The sequence below is a fragment of the Nuphar pumila genome, chromosome 8, assembly GCF_984573655.1.
Source record: "Nuphar pumila chromosome 8, dmNupPumi1.hap1.1, whole genome shotgun sequence".
Taxonomy (NCBI): domain Eukaryota; kingdom Viridiplantae; phylum Streptophyta; class Magnoliopsida; order Nymphaeales; family Nymphaeaceae; genus Nuphar; species Nuphar pumila.
The window spans coordinates 125,975,690-125,998,972 of record NC_143256.1 but is presented as its reverse complement, the minus strand read 5'-3'; the positions used below and the strand labels follow the sequence as shown (position 1 = coordinate 125,998,972).

The 23,283-nt window shown below is 37.4% G+C and overlaps 1 protein-coding gene across 4 annotated transcripts; it reads left to right on the top strand.

The window, feature by feature from the left end:
• Positions 1 to 20,625: 20,625 nt before the first annotated feature.
• LOC149830655 (UPF0481 protein At3g47200-like) lies at positions 20,626 to 23,048 on the top strand. Of its 4 annotated transcripts, none has more exons than XM_090016655.1 (2): positions 20,626 to 20,774; positions 21,577 to 23,048. In XM_090016655.1, exon 2 carries the CDS (start codon positions 21,594 to 21,596, stop codon positions 22,908 to 22,910), a length of 1,317 nt encoding a protein of 438 aa, XP_089872781.1. In that variant the 5' UTR covers positions 20,626 to 20,774; positions 21,577 to 21,593; the 3' UTR covers positions 22,911 to 23,048. The 4 variants fall into 4 exon arrangements, with proteins under 4 accessions (XP_089872781.1, XP_089872783.1, XP_089872782.1 ...); XM_090016657.1 differs by having other exon boundaries at positions 20,630 to 20,774; positions 21,582 to 23,048; XM_090016656.1 differs by having other exon boundaries at positions 20,645 to 20,774; positions 21,469 to 23,048.
• The last annotated feature ends 235 nt before the right edge of the window (positions 23,049 to 23,283 follow it).

Here is a 23,283-nt window from a genome sequence, read left to right as displayed (position 1 = left end):
AATATGTTCCAATGCCCAAGCCTAACAAAAACAATATTATTAGTAATACTACAACCTTTAATGAGATTAGTCTACAATTACTAAGTATGTAATCAACAAATACTTGAACAAATGGCCAAAATCCTCCAACTGTTTTTGTATTATTACTCGCACGGTAGATTTGACTGTACAAGTGTGCGAGCATAGCGGCACCCTAGACATAGTTGTCGACTTCGTCTAAGTCTGCCAGGTACTATAGCCACATGGAACTTATTCTCGAACCAGAATAATCAGAAAATAATGTAAGACCAAAAAAATAACGAAAAAAGTCACGCAACTCTTGGTCAACTATTTAAGATACACAAGTAGCGGAGCGACCTTCCCATTTATTACAAAAAAATGAGACTTTCATTGATGTGAAATTGATTCAAACATAAATACATTGACTCCATTCGTCCATCGACATTCCTAAAAGGGCTATGCATTTTCCCCTTACATTATAGTTTGAATGCCGTAATAGGACAGCAATGCCATTGCACTTAAGGCCAGTGATTCTCGCCACATCTTCTAGAGTCATGGTGATCTCAAAAGAATCAAACTGGAATGTATTCGTCTTATCATTCCACTTATTTACCAGGTGGGTCATGGTATTCCAGCAAATTTCAAAATATTTTTGGTCTAAAAGGCCACCGAAGTGCATATTTCGTAATCGGTCCTTCTGATATGCACTCAGCTGACCATACCACGATAGAACTACAGGCCATTGACACCGACCTCCGAGCTTTTCACCTGGTGCTCTACTTCTCCTGTGACCTCCTTGTAATACAAAACAACATATTATTCGTACTAATTGTAAATTAGTTCCATTTGTACTTATAAATAATATCCTACTAATCGCTATAAATAATATTGGTTGCACATAAACTATTATAGTAATCGCCATACATATTAATACCTAACACAGTAATCGCTATACCAAAATCGCTAAACATATTATTAAATCTTCACAGACATGCCAGATATATTTACCTTGGTCGCTCTTTTCTCCTGTTCTCCCTCTAACCTGGGAATTTCTGGTGGGTCCACTGCCTCCAACTGCCTTTTCCTTTCCTTCTCTACCTGCTCCACCATCGCCTGCCTTTTTCTCTCCTTCCTTTTCTCGTCCTCCTTTTCCTTCCTTTTTCTCTCCTTTTTCTCCTTCCTTTCTCTCTCCTTCTTTTTCTCCTCCTTCTTCTCCTTTCTTTCTCTCTCATTTTTCTCGTCCTCCTCCTTCCACCGCCTTTCTTTTTCTTCCAAATATTGTTCTCTTCTTTCCTGCACTTCCTCCTCCTGCTTCTTCCTTTCTCTTTCCTTTTCTTCCTCCTCCTCCTTCTCCTTCCGCCGCCTTTTTTCTCTTACAAGTCTTGTTTCCTTCTTTCCTGCACTTCCTCCTGCTTCTTCTTTTCTCTTTCCTTTTCTTCCTCCTCCTTTCGCCGCCTTTCTATCTCTTCCAATTCTTATTTCCTTCTTTTCTGCATTTCCTCTTCCTGCTTCTTTCTTTCTCTTTCCTTTTCTTCTTCCTCCTCCTTCTTCCGTCGCCTTTCTATCTCTTCTAATTCTTGTTTCCTTCTTTCCTGCACTTCCTCCTCTTGCTTCTTCCTTTCCCTTTTCTTTTTTTCCTCCTCCTCCTTCTCCTTCTGCCGCCTTTCTTTCTCTTTCAGGCTTTGTTTCATTCTTTCCTGTACTTCCTCCTCTTGCTTCTTCCTTTCTCTTTCCTTTTCTTCCTCCTCCTCTTTCTCCTTCCGTTGCCTTTCCTTCTTTTTCTCATCCTCCTTCTTTTGCCTTTGCATTTCCTTACCTTCCTCAAACTCCTTCTCCCTCCTTCGCCTTTCCTTTTCTTCCTCATCCTGAGGCTTATTTCGTTCCTTCTCTTCCTCCTCCTTATTCATTTGCCTTCGCCTATCCTCCGCCTCCTTCAGTAGCTTTGCCTTGTTTCGCCTTGCTTTATGCTCTAAGTACCTCATCTCTAATTCCGCCTTACTCTCCTCTACTACCTTGTTAAAATGCCTTTCCCTCTCCTCCTTATTCTTTTTTTGCCTTTCCCTCTGCTCTGCCTTATTTCTCTGCGTTCTCTTTACATTCTCCTCCTTATTTCTTTGCTTTGCCTTCTCTTTGTCATCCTTCTTCTGCATCTTCCGTTCTTCAAAATTCTTCCTTTGATCCGCAACCCCGATATTTGCTGGATAATCCTCTGCATAATACAATTCCAAGGCTTTTTCACTGTCTTCATCGTTCTCAATCTTAAGTATATTTTGGTACCTTTCAAAAACCTTAGATAGATGAGACTGGCGGATCACTTCTCTAATAGACAACCCATAGAACGACGGGGTATCTCTAATCTGATGAGCTGCAAACATTGCTATCCTGCACAACACATTACACGATCATCATGATTAGAAATCGTCGAAATATTTGGGTTCATAAGTACACATCGTTGTAAGATTTATCAAACTTATAAATCGTTGTATAAGACGCAAGCTTGAGATTGAATAACGAAACCTTACACAAAACTCACTGAAACGATAGGATTTTGGATATTTCAACTGTAGAGTAAGCAACAGTAATAACTAATATGCAACAGAATGTAGCAACGATGCTGCGACTGCGCATAAGACAGAAACGAATGCTCTGGAACAAAGGAAAGGATGCTCCGTTGTACACAGATGAAAGCAAAGTATGCTCCGGTAGAGTTTTCTGCTTAGGGCGAGAATGAATTGTTTTGAACTATTTAAATCCTACAACATACAGCTTGCTACATACGCAAACTTTGCGGAACATTTTGGCGCGATAACGATGGAGGGCAATTTTGTCCTTTTCACAAACCGTCGATTTAGTTTTCTTGAAGGAGGGCATTTATGTCCGTTCGAGGAAGAGGAAGCGAATGGCGGTAAAGGGTACTTAAGTCTTTGCGGCGACACCAAATTACGATGCAATATGATGCAGACACACATGAGGATACATGCCGGTCTGCATCTTATACGTGGCGCTCTTTGGGAACCCCCGAACATGAGATGGAGTACCGGCCCTGTTCGGGGGGGAACATATAACCTGCTTTGCACTTAGACGTATGGGGACCAGCCCCTACCACTTCTTATTTGAAATATAGGTACTTTGTCACATTCATAGATGACTGTTCACACACCACATGGGTTTATTTTCTTTAAAATAAAAATGAAGTTCTCGATGCTTTTAAGGCCTTCTGCGCAATGACTGAAAACTATTACGAGAGCAAAATAAAGTTTCTTAGAAGTGACAATGGTGGGGAATATACTAGCAATGACTTTAAAAATTTCCTAGAGCAAAAGGGGATTTTACCTCACTACACCAGCACAGGTACTCCTGTGATCATCGCAAAATTTTTCCTCTCTTGTGGTTTCTCTCTCTTCCTTCTCTTTTCCTTTTCTAACCTTTATTTTCTTCCTTTTTGAAGGGAGAAGAATAAAAGAAAGAAAAGGAAGAGAGAAGAGAAAAGAGAAAAGAAAAGAGAAGCGAAGAGGAACTCTTTTGCGGGGTCTCACTTGACCTTGATTTTGAAAATATTTATGAAAATAACTCGCCTCCGTTTTGGAAAACGAGGAGACGGGATCTGCTCGTCGGTACGAGGTTCGACCGTTCCTGGCGCCTTTACCAGGGGTAATCGAACCAAGGGTCGAATTAATGCCTTTTGCTTTGCCTAAATATAATCTAAGAATTTATTCTAACTCTAAATGCACAAAGAATCATACTTGTGCAATGCAAGGATGTATGCTCTTTTCAAAAATTGATTTGGAAATTTCCAAGTATTCTGAGATGAACTTGGTAAAGAAGTGAGGAAATAATTGAATCTAACTTAGAACTTGAAATAGATCAGAGAAGTTCTAAGTCTTTGAAGTAAATCAGGATTTGGAAGAATAAATCTTGATTTTGAGAAAGAATGATTTGAAGCTTTTGAAAATGAAAGGAAATGAAATTTTAAAGTTGGAAATGAACTTTGGATTTGAACTTGAATTTAGGAAAGGAAATGAATGGAATTGAATTTAGATTTAATTTAGAATGGACTGAGAAAATCAAATGGTATTTAAGAATAAAAGTGGATTTAGGAAGTTCAGATGAGATCTGAAAATGGATTTGGATTTTGAATGGAATTTAGAAATCAAGATGGAATTTGAATTCAAAGTCTGAATCTCCAAATAGGGTTTTAATCTGAAATCTGAGATTGGAATTGGATTCGAAATTTGGAAGTTGAAATCTAAGATGGATTTGAATTCTGAATCCTAGAATAGATCTTGAATCTAAAATCTGAAATAATTGGGTTCTGGATCCTAGAATGGATTTGGATCTGAAGTTTGAGATCCAAGGTAGAATTGAGCTCTGGATCCTAAGATGGATTTGGATATGAAGTCTGAGATCTAATGTGAAATTGGATTGTGGATCCTATAAAGAAATTGGATCTGAAGTCTAAGATCGAAAGTGAATTTAGAGTCTGGATCCTAAAGAGGAATTGGATCTGAAGTTTAAGATCCAAAATGAAATTGGAGGCTGGATCCTAAAGAGGAGTTGGATCTGCAGTCTGAGATCCAATATGAGTGTTGAATCCTGGATCCTAAAAATGGATTTGGAGTTAAATTTAGAAGATGAATCAAGAACTTTTAAATTGAACTTAAAATTTAGAATTTGAATATACAAACGAATTTCAAAGTCAAATTAGACCTTGAAGTTTTGGAAAAAGATGAATCAAGAGTCTCAAAGTTAAAATTGAACTTTGAGTTTGATCAGAGTTTTGGATATAAAATGAATTTGGAATTTCAAAGTTGAATTGAACTTTGAAATCTGATTTGAATTTGAATATAAAATGAATTCGAAATCTCAAAGTTAGATTGAACTTTGGGATTGAAAATGAAATTGAATTTAAAAATGATAAGAATTGAAGATAGATTGAGGAAGATATTTACATCACTTGGAGTTTTTGGAAAAGGAATTTTGAAAATATGATGCAGTTCTATCCTAAATGATGAATGAATTTAAATTTTTGAAATTGGATTTTGAAAAGCTATTCCATTCTTTAAATGAATTAAAATAAGATTGAAGATATAATACATCCTTGACTATGGTCATTGAATGTATTATATAATAATCTATATTGAAATTCAGGTGAAGAATGAAGCACATTTGGTGATTTTATAGAGTTTAAAATGGAATTAACTCTCAATATACCCTGACTATGGCCATTGGTATATATTTTGAATTAATTCTAAGTTAAATTCTGATAAAAGAAGAAAATGTTTAAGAAAAATATGATGAATTTTGAAAACGGATCCAGTGTGGATCCAATGTTATTTCGTGAAAGATCAAAATCCTAAGTCTTGTTTACATCCCGACTATGGCCGTTGATGTAAATCATCAACTTAGGATTAATTTACCTTTTACGAAATGGTGCTCGTGCCATTCGTGTTTCACCATTGTGAGAATTTTGAGAAATAAAGGCAAAAATGCATGAAAACAAATAATTCATGATATTTTATAATGCTCATTCATTCTAATCTAGAACAGGAAATGTAAATTTCTCATTTAAGATCTAATTTATTACAAAGATTGAAAATACAACTCCCAGGAATGGTATTTTCCATATACTCCCTGCGAAACATCTGGTTAGTATGAAGAATAGAAGAGAATTGCTCATATCATATGGATGCCAATGATAAAATGCTCATATGTCAAGGTATTTATGATGAAGAGATAGAAAATGACATATATGCCTATATACATACCTTCATATATATGCATATATGTATATATATATGTATATATATATATGTATATATATATATGTGTATATATATATATATATGTATGTACATATGACATATACAATACCTTGTAAAATAAGAGAGGTGAGAATTGGGATTGGAATGAGTGTAGGTGGCGGCAAGTTAGTGAAGAGCTATACATAAATGGAGGCACAAAGGCATTGTGCAGGTAAGTGGTAGCACAAGGTTGCTGGGAATGGTGTATGTGCTGAAAACATAAGGTGTGGTAAAAAAAAATGAATGTTGTAAGGTTAAGTACAACAAAGGGGTGCTAAGGTGATATAAGAGTGTGTGCTGGGAACTCTTACAGCCACGTAAAGTATGTGTTGTAAGTATTTACAGCAACACAAGGGTTTTGTTGTAGGCATTTACAGCAAAACAAGGTGTTTGCTGTAAATATTTACAGCAAAACAAGGTGTTTGCTGTAAATACTTACAGCAATACAGATCATTTGCTGTAAGTACTTAGGGGGGGATGTGTAGTGTTAGGCCTAAATGACATGGTAAGTGCCATGAATGATGGTGAAGGTATTGTTGTAGATGCCTTGAAATGATGAGATGAAGCAGTAGGTGGACTGCTTATGCGCAGACACTTAGCCATGTAATGTGTTGTGAGAAATAATACCATGAACAACTGCAGGTGCAGCTGTGTGGTAGTGAAAGTGCTGATGTAACAAGGCTAAAGGGATGGTGATGATGAAATACTGTTGTAGGTAGTGGTGGCAGTTGGAAGTAAAATAGACTAAGTGAAGCATAAGGTGTTGAAACAAGGCGAATGCTGGAGGATGGGATGCAACAAGGTGTGGCTAAAGTGATGTAAAGACGTGTGCTGGGAACACTCACAGCAATATAAAGTATTTGCTGTGAGTGTTTTCAGCAAAACAAGATATTTGCTGTAAGTACTTACAGCAGTACAGAGTATTGTGTTACCAGTACTTAGGCGGCTGAAGAGTGGACTGTGGTGAACAGTGAATATACATGCAGATGCCTTCAAGCTTGATTCCAGTATCATGTTTTATAATGCAATGTTTAGGCACTTAAATAACACTTTTCTGAGGTTGTTTGATCAAGAAAGGAGCATTAACAAGTGTTCCTACAACATTTCCTATAACTACCTCTAGACTGGCAGAGCATGTCTGCTTCTTAACATAGCTCAGCCCAACGTGCTTGGGTTCTGTGCTTCCAACTGAATATCTTGTGAGCTTCCCGACCTTTTTGCCATTCACTGCGATGGCACATCCTGGCTTTGTTGGACCATCCAAATGAGTTCCCCATAGTTTCTGTTTGACTCCATCATAAACAACAAGCCTAACAATGATCTCCTATCCTTTATAACATGCTTTGTTTAAGGAACAACTCTCCAGAGACAAGTTTCGAGGATATCGAATTTACCTGTGAGTTCTTTCCCTGGAGCTGGACGTCCTTTGAGCACTCTTAATCTAGTGAAAGCACACATAGCCTTTGTGTGTACTAATGGTGGTTAATGAAAAGGGGATTATAACAGTGAATATGCAGAGAGGCTAACGAGACATCAAATGGGAGGCAACATATAATGGGCTGAATGTAAACATACAAATGGACATGATGTGCAATACAATCGGCAATGATCTTTGATCTTAAAATGAAGATGTATGAATCAACCTACATGCCATCTGATAAAATAATAAGAATATTGGAAAATCCTGAATATTCTTATTCGATCCATGATCATATCATGTGGAAAATAAAGGATCCAAACAAAATTTCGATGCTTCATGAGATCCTGCCAAAGGTACTGGAGGTCATGACAGTATTAAAAAAAAAAATGGAGGATCATTCAACACCAAAACGTTGTCAGTAGGATGCTGCAAACTGGTTCCAGTGGATGCTACAAATAGCTGTGGGGATCGATAGATTCCCTTTGGAACAGAGGATTTGAAACCCCTGGGTCTCAAAAATGAGATTAATCACTTATTTTCTGAAGTAAAACCAGCACTTAAGCTGTCAAGCAACTTCCATGGCCCCCAAAAAGATAGTTGTTCACAATTACCCACCATAAAGACTACATTCTCCTAAACGAGTCTTACATATAAAGGCATAAGCTATTCCACGGTACACAGAAACAACAAAAGGAAAACATCAGGAATACACTAAATTGGCTATATAAAAATCTGTTGGAGGGTCCAAAGTATGTAAAACTTGTTGAATATTTATAACGAGAGGAGAGAAACAAGAGATTCAGATTGCCATATTCACGTGTGTCCTCATTTGAAGCACTTAGCACCCAGCAATGCCTTGCCTGCAAAAAGGTTCTTCTGGGACCATCCAAAGGATTCTCCTCTGATGATGATGGGCAAAGGCAAAACGGGCATCAATCAAAAAGAGAAAAAGCATTACCTGGGTATGAACAACATTCACACAATGACAGATGATGGCCAGGATCCAGTTGCAGAATCGAATGTTATACAAAATCTATGCTATCATGGTGCCAGGATTGGGATGCTATGATATTATAGTAAAAGAATATATACAGAATGAAAAAAAGAAGAAGAAGAAGAAGATATAAGCGGATTAACAATAGCCAAAAGTTTCAGATCTATATCATGAATGAGAACAACATAAAACAAAAAAAGAAAAAAGAAAAAAAAGAAAAAGCATTGGCAAATGGATAAACGAAACCAAGGGAACAAGACGGTGTTGACTAATAATGCTATACCAAATTACACCCAAACATGATTAAAAGAGATCAGGTATTGCGAACAACAGATGAAAATGCATACTAAGGATAAAACAAAAAATTGTTTTACCTATATGCATAGCTGATTACGGCTCACAAAAGGGGTAAAATACAAACTCAGGGATTGAAGTCCCAGTCGATCCATAGCGATGGGATTAAGATCCCAACGTAATCAGAGGATTAAGGTAGCAAGTGAAAATCTGGTATAAGCATGAGAGATGTAAGAGAAAAAAAAGGGTAATTAATCAAAACGAAAAGAGAAAAAAAAATAAATAAAAATAAAACTAAGGATCAACCGACAGATTGAACCGGGATTAGCATAAGCATATCAAATTACTGCATTCGATATTCTGAACTCTGTTAAAAGAAACAGAAAATGTGAAAAGGATGTTGGAACATGATTGTTCCCCCTTGATTTGGCTTATTTGTAACTCAATTTGTTACCTACAAACTGATGTTACAAAGTGTGCATCGATGGACACGAGTTAAAGCATAGAAGAAAGAAGAAAAATGTGTTGAAAAGAGAAAGAAAGGGGAATGAAACAAAAACAAAAGAGAAATACAGTAACGAAAAGAAAATGAACGATGAAAAAAAGAAGAAGAAAGAAGAGGATGAAAGAGAGAAATAAGGTGTTGGAATCAGGGATTCCGTTGCTGTAGCATATGAGAAGAGTTGGTGTTGCTACAAGAAACCCAACACAACCCAAGGGTGCGTCAATGGAGTAAATAACAAAGGGAAAAAGAAACACTATAGGGAAATTTAACAAAAAAAAAAGGAGAAAGGGGATCACTTACTGTGGATCGGCAATAGCTGAGATGGGAGGAAATCGATAGGAGCACACAGGAAGGTCGGAGATGGATTCGTAAAGAAGAGCCCAGGACAATAGATACTCTTCGACGCTTTGAGAGAGGTAATATTCCTTCTGATGCCCGGTGAGTCACTTTGTTTCCGTCGGTGGGGAAAAGGATCCGAGGTTCTGTGGCTTCCCGAATCGCGATCGACAACGGCGGACCGAGCTTTTGTTCACTGTTGCAAGGTTAATCAGGATTGCTCAATGGAGTTTTTGCAATAGGGTCGACCTCCCTGAATATGAGAAATCGAGAGGAAAGGGGCCCTTCCTTGTGTTTTCGCTAGGTAGAAATTCCTTTCAACTGATTTAGCCAGAGAGAAGATGAGAGAAAGGGAGGAAAAAAAAAAAGGATCGTGAAAATGGAGGGGTGAAGGCGATGGTGAAGAGAGAACCCTGTGTGCCTTTTTAAAGGAGGGGAAGAGGATTCAGGAAGGATGGGGTCGTTAGAGATAAACGGAGGGGAAAGAGGGTGCGCACATGGAGGAGGTGAAGAGGGACCCGAGATGGAGAGGGAGAAGGCGGCTGGGCGATGAGGGGGAGCAGGCCCTTCACATCCGACCCCTTGTGAAAAACCCTAACAAAGTGTTTTTTTTACAGGGCCCTTCAGACTTTTCACGTGAATTTTAAAAAGGAGGCTCCTTCGACAAAATTTTTCATAAAAATGGTCTTAAAGTGAGTTTTTTTTAAAAAAGACAAGTTTTTAAAAGGTTTTGAGTTCCATTTTTTTTTCTGATTTTTTGGTATTTTTAGAATAAAATCCTAAGATTTGTGAGGAAATAAGATTTAAAACTGATTTTTGCAAAAATATTTACAAAAGAGAATTTTCTGAGAATTCAGGTTTTTATTTTTGAGATTTTTCTCGAAGAGGGGTTCAGATCCAATTTGGATCAAAACTGGGTCAGAGATAAGACTTTGGGTCCGAATTCTAACGAATCCAAGGAATGAATGGAATTTTTGGTTAAAAATTTACCTGATTATTCAGAGGGCGGAGGTCAGGGGTAAAGAAGGAATTTTTGAATTTTGGAAAATTTGGGGTGTTCACAACTCCCTAACAAAATGGGGTGGCTGAAAGGAAGAATAGGCAATTGCTCAATGTTGCTAGCGCTATTATGTTTCAAAGCAACATGCCCCACAAATATTGGAATGAAGCTATCGCCACAGCCATTCATATTGTTAATAGACTTTCTAGCTCCACCACTAAAAATCAAGTTCCTTTGAAAATTGCGTAGGGAAAAGAGTCGTTTGTCTCTCATCTTCATTCTTTCGAGTGTTTATGTTACATGCATATTCAGGAAGGCAAAAGAAATAAATTTGAAAAATTTGCTCTGAAATGCGTGTTCATAGGGTATTCAAACTCAAAAAAAAGATTTAAATGCCTAGAATCTCAAAGTCAAATAGTGTACTACTCGAGAGACGTAAAGTTCTTCAAAGAAGAAAACTATTTTTGCGATCAAATTTGTGATATGTGGGATCAGCAACAGGGAGAGAACGATTCAAGATCCAAAGTGGTACTTCCACTTCTCAACGACATTGAAGAATCAAATGATGAAATCAACCACGTGGACAATGTTATCAACGATGAAAATGGCAACGTCACTGAACCTCCTAATCAGCCGAGTCACAATGAAACTCAATCATATAATGCTCAGTCAAGCCAAACACCAGCCACTAGTAGCCAAGGTCTCTCACCCCGACGGTCCACCAGACCTACTCGCACGCCATCAAGGCTAAAAGATTTCTACAAATACAATGTAAGAAATCCTAACAACTATTGCATTGAAAATGCTTTTGATTTTTCAAAGTTCTCTAGCTCTTATCAATCCTTCTTATGTAACGTCTACTCCTTGAAAGAACCTCGAACCTACGAGGAAGCCTCCTCTAACATCAAATGGAAAGAAGCTATGCAAGAATAATTGAAAGCCCTAAAAAAAAATCACATGTGAGACATCGTCCCACTCCCAGAAGGGAAAAAAGTGGTAGGGTGTAGGCGGACATACCAGATAAAATACAAAAGTGATGAAAGCATTGAGAGATTCAAAGCTCGTCTGGTAGCAAAGGGATATTCTCAAATAGAAGGAATAGACTACAGAGACACCTTCGCCCCCCGTTGCCAAGATAAACTCTATAAGAGTTCTTCTATCTGTGGCTTCCAACAAGGAGTGGAATACACACCAACTTGACATAAAAAATGACTTTCTTCACATAGATCTCCAAGAGGAAGTTTACATGGAAATCTCTCAAGGCCTAAGCCACAAAAGCAATCAAAATGTTGCATGCAAACTAAACAAAGCTCTCTATGACCTAAAACAATCTCCGTGAGCTTGGTTCAAAAAGTTGAGTAAAGCGTTCATAGTTTTTGGATTCAAGAAAAGTGAAGCCGATCACTCCTTATTTGTATATCATGAGAAGGGAAAATCAACCGTGGCATTGGTATATGTCGACAACATAATCCTGATAGGGGACAATAAAAAACTCATTGAAGATCTCAAGAGATACCTTCACAACAAGCTTGAAATCAAAGATCTCGGTACTCTAAGATACTTCTTAGGTATTTAAGTAGCTCACTCAAAAAAGAGAATCTTTATATGCCAAAGAAAATATACCCTAGACCTTTTAAAAGAAACATGGATGTTAGGGTGCAAACCAATTGAAACTCCCATGGAGCTCAATCACAAGCTTGATCAAACAACAGGAGACAAAATCAACGACGTTTCAAGCTTCCAAAGACTTGTCGGTAGACTAATTTATTTGACAGTAACAAGGCCAGATATTGCCTATGCAGTCAACCTCATCAGTCAGTTCATGCATTCACCTAGAACCACACATTTGGAAGCTGCCCATCGAATTTTAAGATACCTCAAGAGCACCCCTGGTGAAGGTATTCTCATGAGTAGAAATCAAAATCTAAGTGTTATGAGATACAATGACGCAGACTGGGCATGTGATCCAAATGACAAAAGATCTACAACGTGCTATTGCACAATGATGGGACAAAATCTCATCACTTGAAAAAGTAAAAAACAATATGTGGTGGCAAGGTCGAGTGCTGAAGCCGAATACAGAGCCATGACAGCTACTACTTGCGAGTTGGTATGGATTAGGCAACTTTTTCAAGATATGGGAACTACTATTTTTGAGCCTATAGAGATGAGATATGACAATCAAGCCCCTATTCACATTGGGGCAAATGCCGTATTTCATCAGAGAACAAAACACATCGAGGTAGATTGTCATGTGGTAAGAGAAAAAATTGAAAGCAAAGTCATTTGTACACCATATGTTAGAAGTGAAGACCAACTGGTAGACATTTTTTCTAAAGCCCTGGCTAAAGAGAAGTTCAAGGCCGTCAAAGACAAGTTGGGCCTCATCGATATCAGCGCCCCAACTTGAGGGGGAGTGTTACAATCGTAATCGGATATGCCTCAGTGCTTCAGGCTATCCAAAACAATTGTGATTTTCGTTAGATCTCTCGCTTCCTCTCCATCTTGATATCTCCTATCTCTATTCTTGTGGAGGAGATGAAGCTTATCTATTTCATGCTCTTTCATCTTATATACAACCACATAAAGTTGTTGATTGAAAAGTGTGTGAATACAGACAGCTTCACCTTGAGGACGGAGGCGTTAGTGCCAAACCTCATTAATTTTTGATGTAGTGTTTGTGTTTTTTTCTTGCATTGCCATTAACGGTCCTACCTTATCCTTGTGACATAGCCTGATATAGACAACTCCACGAGCAAGTATGCTATTATTATTATTGGCCTCGTAATTGTTATTGTTAACATCATTGTCAGAGTTCTTGTCATTATTATTATCATTCTTGTTACATGCTGTTTTCTAGTCGTTTTTTGGGTAATTTATTTATTCATACCCACCTTTTGCCCGAAATTCAATGTCAAGCTTCAACCTTTTGTAAAATTCTTATTATGTCCTAGATTTTTGAAAGGGCCTAACGAAAAAAGATCCATAACTCTCTCTCTCTCTCTCTCTCTCTCTCTCTCTCTCTATATATATATATATATATATATATATATATATATATATATATATTACAAGCAGAGTAATATTTTCTTCCAGCCGATCGACTTTATTGAACCTGTGTATTCCCCCACAAACTTATAGGTATCATTAATTACCTGGTTTCTTGTGTGCAGGTAGCGATAGCCTTCACTGTACGGGGGGGATGGAAGAGAATGGGAGTGATTCCTGGGTGGTGGACATTGAAAGCAGATACGCTGGATACGTTGCTTCGAGTGCCCGCAGGAAGATGGCGAGGACGACGATCTACAAGTGGTCGCATGACCTTGTCAATCCATGGTCCATCTTTTCACTCATTGGAGCTCTTTTTTTGCTACTTCTGACCTTCATTCAAGCCCTGTATGCCATATTGGCCTACCACAAACCCGGGTGACCGTCCCCTTATCCAACTCAAACAGTGTAAGAATGCCTTGAGGTCCCATGTTTTAGATGCTTTTGCGTCATATGTGTGCATGTGTGTAATCCTCGCTCGTCGTTCTTGTAGTAAAATTCCCACATTTGACAATATTTCCCAGTGGTAGGGACTTTCTTATAGAAAAAGATTCTCTTCTTCTCTATCTTTCTCTATTGATGATTTTGATGCTGAATACAAGCTGTCCGGGCTCGATCGGCTCATTCACGGCAAGGCATTGTGCGGCCCGGCTGAACCGAGCTTGAGCTCTACGGGTCCTATCCAGATGAGCTGGGTATCAACTGGCTCGTTTAAATAAAAAATAATAATAAATAACGTTCTCTATCTATTTAAAAATACCTCAGTCCTCTTTCTTGCACGCAAACTCATCAAACTAGCTAGTTGAGCTACCATATTATTTTTTTTATAAAGAAGCATACATAAATGCAATATAATATAGACTCATCCAAATGAGCGGACCGAGCAAAGACGAACATGCAACGTCCCATTATTTATTCATGCAAATACAAATCTATCTTGATCAATGGAGAGGGTGGTGTACATGCATGGGATGGAACAAAGAATCGGCCGACTTAAAATATTTTTTTATGATTTTTGAACTAGTTCTGAGTGAGTAAAATCATGGTATTCATTTTTTATTTTTTACAAATTTTCTGATTTTTTTTTTCAATTCTCCCAGTTCAACTTGTGAACCGGGCCACCTAATCTGGGAAGCAGATTAGGTCATGCTGAACATGAGCGTTTTTGCTCATGCCGACATCGTGACCGTCTGTTTGCATTTTGGATGAATGCCACCTGGTTTTGTTGACTTTTGAGCTTTCTAAAATGCAAATCGGATGGCCACGATGTCAGCATGAGCAAAAACGCTCATGTTCAGCATAACCTGATCTGCTTCCACCTAAGCCAGTCCCAACCGTGTTGGTTGCACTAAGCCGGTGTGGTTTGACCTTCTCACAAACGGTCAGGTTCAATGAACCGATCCATCTCAACTGATCCAGTTCATGAACGGGCCCGTTAATGGGCCTGAACAAGTCGGGCCGTGCCTGTTCCGGCATGTCTGCCACCTCTACTGCCTATAGGGTTTAGGTTATGATCTTTATTGACTTTGGCTTGACCTTAAAAGTAGACTCTTAAATCTAGTAAGAAATTTTATTTTATTGACCTGACAAAACTGAATTCTTTAAAACGGGTCTCAAATTGGATCTAGATCCAACTCAAGCATCACAAAGAAATCGCGGATCAATTACTGAAAGTCTTATATGTATTTGGTTTAAGAATAAGATAATAATTTTGAATTATGAGAGGTTAAGCAACTTTAAATAAGGTAATAGTGAGAACTTCCAAAGTAAAGATAAAACAATAATTTTATTGGAGCATGAGGAAAAGCCCCAACGTGAAGTTAGCGCTGGTAAGCCAGCCCAACGAACCCAACAGAGCATGTTCAAGCTAGGCCCGTTTACCTGTGGACTTAGCTTGTGGCTCAGCTAATGTTTGTATTTAGCCGAGCCGAGCTTGAGCACAGCTCATCCCTAAATGAGAGGACCCAAACACGATCTGGCTTGTGTAAAAACATTTTATGTTATTTATACATAGAACATATATATTTTCATATATTACACTTAAAATATATATTTGTTATATACTATACTTAAGAGTTTAATATATATTCATTCAGCCTTCTCTTTATATATATTTTATTTATTCTTCTTTTTATATATTACAGTTAAAAAATATATTTTTACCTATTTGAGCTCTACCAAGCCCAGTTGTGTTCAGGCTCGACTTGTTTAAGCTAAACGAGCTGCTGGTGGCTCAGCGTGCTGGCTATACCAACATATCATGAATAAGTTCATCACAAGCCTAACCGAGTCGAGCCCGAACACAGGGTGTTTGGCTCAGCTCGGTAGAGCAAGTCTCTCTCTCTCTCTCTCTCTCAATATATATATATATATATATATATATATATATATATATATATATATATATATATATATATATATATATATATATATATATATATATATCCTAGTCCAGTCACGAGCTGACTGTAAAATATCTAGACTACCCTTCTACTTTATTCTCAACTAGATAACGTGAACTAAATATTTTTAAGCACTTAGTTGAATGTATTCATCTTGGATATGATAAAAAAAATATGCATATATCCTATCCAAAATTAAAAATATGGGTAAGGTCTATTTTGAAGTTGGGTCAGAACTCTCTGATCCATTTTGGTGATTCGTAAGTTAGTGACATTTAAAGGTAGTAGGTGGATGTCAGTTCATGACATGCATGTAATAAGAGTAATTATGTAGTTTTAATGAATAAGGGTAAAATAAAGAAATTTAAATACTATAAAACATTTGTTATGGTTATGTGTGAGGGAGGTTAGCCCAAGGTCCTTATTTGACCAGTCAGGAAAACCTAGGATTATATCATGAATTTTATAAAAGATTGGTTACTTGACATGGAATTTCAAGTAAAATGTGGGTATGTATCAAGAAATAATCCAAAAAAGTAGAAAAAACAGCCTGTATAGTTATGGGTTTAGACCCGTTCTATTGTGCTTTCAATAATAAGAATAATAATGATAATAATAATAACAATTAGGATGCCTGTAATAATATTATACTTGCTCGTCTCAAACAAGCTATGTCGTAAGGATAAGGTAGGTAGGACCAGACACGTGACTGGAGTTCTCCAGTTCAGATCAACCATGCATTTTTTTTGCCTCTTTAAAATGCATGTCCAAGCAAAAAAATCTTTAATAAGAAAAAATCATGTTTTCTATTGAATAAACAATGCTAAACGCATATGACAGTTCAGATCTATTATAAAACACTTAAACTATAACTTTTGAAGAGGCCTAATGAAAAAAGGAGCCTAAGGAGCTCATTATTTTATCTCTCTTTCTATATATATAACTGAATATATTAGGTCTCATTTCTGGTTTTGCCCCATTCTTTTCTATAGGTTTTAAGTGTTTTACGATATATTTAAACTATTAGATGTGTTTAGCATGCTTAAAGAGGTTTTTTAGCTCTTCATACATTCTCAATTGAAAATGATAATTGGTGTTGTTTACCATAAACACACCTTTCTATTACCTCATTTGTACAATCAATAGTTGGCAAACCCACTACCATATTTTTCTGATCTAAGAGTTTCAGACCATTAAAATAAAGATGCTCATACCTCATATGCCATAAAGAACAATTTGCCATAAAGGCACAATAATCTATCTTGATTGTTTCAAGTGAGAACATTTTATTTTGGACTATATTGATTTTTACAAGAACTATGTCATCCTTGTTTTTAATTTCACTAACGTCGTTTTCAAATAAAATAGTATAGCCTTTTTTAACCAATTGCCCTACACTAAGTAAGTTCTGGGTCAAATCAGGAACATAATACACATTTTGAATGTATTGTTCATTACCTAATTTTGTTTTGATTGTAATTATTCCTTTGTCATTGACGTCTACTTTTTTATTGTCCCGGAGTCACACATTCAACTTCACAGTCTCATAAATATTTTTGAATAGACTCATATCACCAGTCATATGATTACTGCAGCCATTGTCTACAAACCACGTTTCACTTTTGCAACTGTTAGCATTCATGATTGCAAAAAATAAATTTTTACTTTCATCTATAAAAATTGCTTGTTGTTATGCCTTTTCAAAACCTCTGGCTTCAATATGACCAAATTTATTATAAAAATGACATTGCTTTCCTCTAAAGAACTGATTTAGATTACCTTTTTTTGTTGCATCATTTCTTTGAAAAGTATCATAAAACCTTCCTCGATCTCTACTGCGTTGATGAAAGGTTCCTCTAAAACCTCATCGACCTCTACCGTGTTTATGAAAGGTTCCTCTAAAACCTCCTCGTCCTCAACCTCTTTCTTCACTCATTTGATCACACTGGTTATTCTTTTCTTTTGAAAATTTTGACTTAGTTTGAAAGACTTGCTCCAAAGTTTTTCCTAACGACGTGTATGCATTGCTCATGGGCTAAAAGAGAACCCCATTAGTTCATCAATATAGTACACAAACAAATCTTTAGAGTCTTCAATTGCAGTAACAACATGATCAAATTTAGAAGGTAGACACCTTAAAACTTTTTTTACTACTTTTTTATCATTTAAAACTTCACCAAAAGTCATCTGATTTACAATAATGGAGAGCCTAGAAAAGAAGGTTTGAATTGACTCATTGGTTTTCATAGAAAATGTTTTAATATTTTTTCTTAAGGTTTGAAGTTTAACCATTGTGATCTTCTTTATCATCATGAAATTTTTGCTTCAAGAGTTGCCAAGCGAATTTGTCATCGGGGGAACACACATGTAGCAAGCAACAATTAATTAAGTCAGGCCCAAATGGGCCGATTTGCTTGCTATGCATGGGGTGGAAATATGGCAAGGCCGATTTGGGCCTGACAGACCAAATCTATAATGAGGCTCGAGCCCAGTCTGATTCAGGTTAAGTAGGGCCCTTTAAACCCGACCTAGTTAATGAGTTATGTTTGTCGGCAATTGTGCATTTTGTACATGATCTTGACCCAATTAGAACCCAATTATCTAATCAAGCCATGCCGGGTCCGACTTTATTCAGGCCTGAGCTACAAACTGCAGCCCGATTCTGACCTCATTCGGGCCAAGTACCTGAAGCCCGACGGGACCGATGGCCACCCTTATCTATGCATTGCGTGACATGCTGATGAGAAGAATATTCTCATCTACTTGCACATTGTTCAAGAGGGGCGGATAAGATGCAATCACAAGGTTATATATCGTCAACTTATATATAAACTCTCTCTCAAGTTTATATATCATCAATTTATGTTGTCACCTACATCACATATCAACTATATATAGCTTATATATCCTTAATTTATCCACAATTAAATTACTATTAAGATATACACAAAAATAATAAATTCGAGGCACTAAATTAATTTCATTAGTTGCAACTTGATTGATTCGACCTCATAAAAATAACTAAAACACTCTTAAAACAATTATATTTTTTAAAAATGCAAAGTTATTTTTTAATGTCATAAAGAAAACTTTAATAGCTTTATAAAGTAATGTTTTTGAAAAAAGTGTTTGATTTTCTAATTTCTTCCTAGTTCAAAAGACCTATAATGCTAAAAAAAAAGTTAATCATGTATTTTAAAAATTATTATTTTTAAAAAATATTTTAGTCATTTTCGTAAGGACAAATCCACTAATGTTAAACCCAACTAGTTTAATTTTAAATTAACCCATAAATATGTCCACTTTATTAATAAGCATGTCCTAATAAGGCAACTTGTGCTAGAAGGAGATGAAAAAGCCAACCTAAGGGATTGAGGTCCTTGACTGGGGTTTCCCATTGCCTGACAAAACTTGTTAGCTATGTCATAATGACGTCATTTAGGATCCGTTTGAAGGGGGACACGACCCATACACGTGCTACCATTAATAGTGTTTAATAGCTTATATTAATATTTTGATAAAATTATAATTTTATATAATAAAATATCAAAAGATTAAAGTTCAATTGATTAAAAATTGGTGCCCTTATGTCTTGTTTTTCAAAAAACTCGGGAACTCACGTATAAGACTCAGTCACGAGTCGGGTCCTACCTTATACTTGTGACATAGACTGCTAGAGACAACTCGACAAGCAAATATAATACTATTATTGGCCTCGTAATTGTTATTGTCAACATCATTGACACAGTTCTTGTCTTCATTATTATCATTTTTATTACAGGCTGTTTTCTAGTCTTTTTTGGGTAATCTATCGATACATATCCACCTTTCGCGTGAAATTCAATGTCAAGGCCACACTTTTTTAAAATTCCTATTATGATCCTAGGTTTTACTGACAATGGTCTAATAATGACCTTGAGCTAACCTCCCTCACAAACAACTTTTAATATTCCTATTTTACCCTTATTCATTAAAAATACATAATTACCCTTCTTGCATGTTATGAACTCACGTCCACCTACCCTTAAACGTTACTTGCGAATAACCAAAATGTATCAGCCAAAACAGACCTTGTCCATATTTTCAGTTTTGGATATCGTATATCCATATTTGGGATCATATCCAAGATAAATACATTCAACTAAATTTCTTAAATATATTTAATTCAAGCTATCTTGTTGAGAATTGAGAATAAAGTAGAAAGGTAGTTTGGACATTTTACAATATTTACAGTTTTCATAGGTGAGGGTAAAGCTAAGTTAAAGTGCTGATATTTTTCTCTCAAAAGATATAAATAAAGGTAGGTTAAAGTAGGATTATCAGCAAAACACAAGACTGTATCAGGAATTTCAGAAAAACTAGTACCTGATTCTGAAAGTTCAAGTAAAATGTAAGGCTGTATCCGGAAATATCTTTTTTTTATCTCTAACATCAACCGTGACATTGCGAAGCAAGTGTCGATCATTTTCCTTGTAATATATAGTTTCTCCTTTTTCTTTGTGGTTGATATTGTAGCAACATTTGTATCATTATCTTTATAATTATTCTGTATTGTAGAAGTCGGAATACAGCCTGGTATATAAATCAACCAGCTGCACGGATCCATCATTTTCATAGATCGGATGTCTAAGATTAAATGTATGATGAAATCTATCCTAATTCAAATGATGGGATCCGTGTTTGGATGGATAGGATTAAATGTATCATGGATCCCATCCTATTTCAAATCCTAGCCATCCAGCCATTGATTGGATGGCTAGGATTGAATGTAACATCCTAACACAGAAAAGCAACATATATATAGGAGTGTCTGGCAGCCTATTTCAAATAGGAGTGTTTGGCAGCCTGGTCGAGATCTTCCTCTGACCTTCTGGGGAGCAGCAAACACCTCGGTATTTTAGCGCCAGTAAAGCTCGGATTTGTAGTGTGACCAGCAGACAGTGCCCGAACCATCTCCCTTGCAATCCATCCTAGGTTTGGCTTTCTGATTTTCCGCCATACCAGCAGATTGAATGCCAGCCCTGTAGGTTGTATTGACTCAATCGGACCTCAAAGATGGGTTCGGCATGGTCCAATTGCCAGGGATTGGCTCCTGGATTGTGTTCAATTGACAAAAGAACACGATTTTAGGAGGTCTTTCTGATAGTTTGTCGAGTTTCTATTTTGTAGTTGTAGGTTTTCCTTTCATGCTCTGTTGATTTTCTCGCATAATTTTGCTGTTTTTTATGGTGTGTTGATATATCAGCTAGAGCTAAAAGGGTTAGATGAGACCGCATCTATGTTCTAGACAAAACCCGATTGTCTTATAATAATCCAAGTAATCAGCTATTATCTAGAAAATTAATCACCAAATTTTTTCTCTTATGTACATCAAACACCAATAAAAAACTTGCCCATGGAGAAATACATTTAGGAAAAAATTCTCTGTAAAAAGAAGTTTTCCTCTTTTATAATTTTAGTTCTCTGAAATGAAAACCGGGACTGATGTAAATTATATAAGTACATTCAAAGTTGAGGGGATTGTTTCAATTGCGCTACTTGGTTGAGGGATGTCATTGTTACAATTGATTGTCATCTCCTCTACTCTTATGAGCAAATTTGTGTTTGTCTTTCGCCATCCACAATATGTTTTCAACTTAATTTACCTCCATCTGCATGCTGCCCGCAGACTTCCACGTGCATCTTTTAACTGGCTCTTTGCGTGTTTAGCCAAGACCTAGAGAAATAGGGGGAAGAGAGATGGAGGTCTTACTATAATTTCATTTATTGTCAAAAGGAAAGGTGGGTAGAAGAATGGCGGAGGAGAGACCTTCCTGGGTGGCCGAATTCGAAAGCAGATACAAAGGATACATTCCTTCAAGAGTTCTGGACAACATGGCGAGGACGTCGATCTACAAATGGCCCTATGACCTTGTCAACATGTCTGGCCTCAGCAGCAACCGCATACGAATACCTCAGATGGCGTCTTTCGGCCCCTATCACCATGGGAAACCCCACCTGCAGCGCATGGAGCAGCACAAGGAAAGAGCACTCCACAGAATCCTCACAAAGGCCCAAGTATCTCTGTTTCACTTTGTCGATTCCCTGAGGCAAGTAGAACAACAGCTCAAAGAGTGCTACGATGAACTCGACCCAGATTTGTCATCCGAATGTTTCTTGAAAATGATGCTCCTCGACGGGTGCTTCATGCTTGATCTGCTGCGCTTTAGTGACACTGATTCAGATGGTTCCGAGTCTTACAGCAAGTTGTCTGTCTTATCTTCAGACATGCTGATGCTAGAAAACCAAATCCCTCTCCTTGTCCTAAAGAGGTTGCACGAAGCAGAGATGAGAACAGAGATCAACGATGATAGTCTCAACCGGTTGATTCTCAAATTTTATTTCTACGACTCATGTCTCAACGAAAGCATGCCGCATGGTCTTGGTTTACATGTTCTAGACATATACAGGAAATTCGTGATCCAAAGAACTTCACAACAGGGACACCGATCTGGTGATGGTTCTGATCAAAGCATCCTGAGCTGGGAAGAAAGCTCCCAAATTATGCCAATTCAGCAAACACGGCACATCCGTTCCGCAAAGAGGCTTCGTGAAGCAGGAATCACCTTCAGGAAGAGTAATGGTGGTAGTATGTTAGATGTAGAATTCAATAATGGAGTGTTGAGCCTTCCTTTTATTGACATACAGGTTCATACAGCAACAGTCTACATGAACATGATGGCCTTCGAGCGCATGCACCCACAGTCAGGGAGTGAGGTGGCGTCCTATGTGGCCTTCATGGATGATCTCATAGACACTGCTGAGGACGTGAGCCTGCTCAGCTCAAAAGGGATCGTGCGTAACCTTCTTGGGAGCGATAAAGATGCTGCCATTCTCTTTAACAAGTTGACCGATGGTATTATATATTGTGGGAACGATCACATATCTGAGATCCGGGATCGGTTGGTGGCCTACACCTCCTCCGGTTGGCATGAATGGCGTGCAAATCTGATACATACATACTTCAACAACCCATGGTCCTTTCTGTCGCTCCTGGCTGCCATTCTTTTGCTAGTTCTAACCATTATTCAAGCAGTGTATGCCATGTTAACCTATCACACTCATCGCTGATCATCCCCTTATCCTACTCAGAGCGTGTAATAATTCTTCGAAGTCCTATTATTTGGTGCTCTTGGCATCACATCTGCCAATTGTATTTTGTGTGTCAATGCTCAAAAATGTGCAATAACAGAGCATTTTTCACTATCATAGAGGTGAAGGGCATTCCAGGCAACACTCCCATCAAGCAATTGAGAAATGGCATCTACACCAGGAGTCATACGTAATCTCTTCTAGAGATTTGCAGAATCACCTGTTCATTGTATAATCAACAGTCAATATCCCTCGGCTACCTCCTCAACATCTTAAAGCCCTTCCCAGCGCCCTTCTCCAACACAACGTCCAAAAGAGTTTGATCCAAATCCCTAAATCTCAGCTAAAATCC

What these genes read in the sequence shown, in the direction of transcription:
- LOC149830655 (XM_090016655.1), top strand. Translation starts at nt 21,594, where the DNA reads ATGGCGGAGGAGAGACCTTCCTGGGTGGCCGAATTCGAAAGCAGATAC.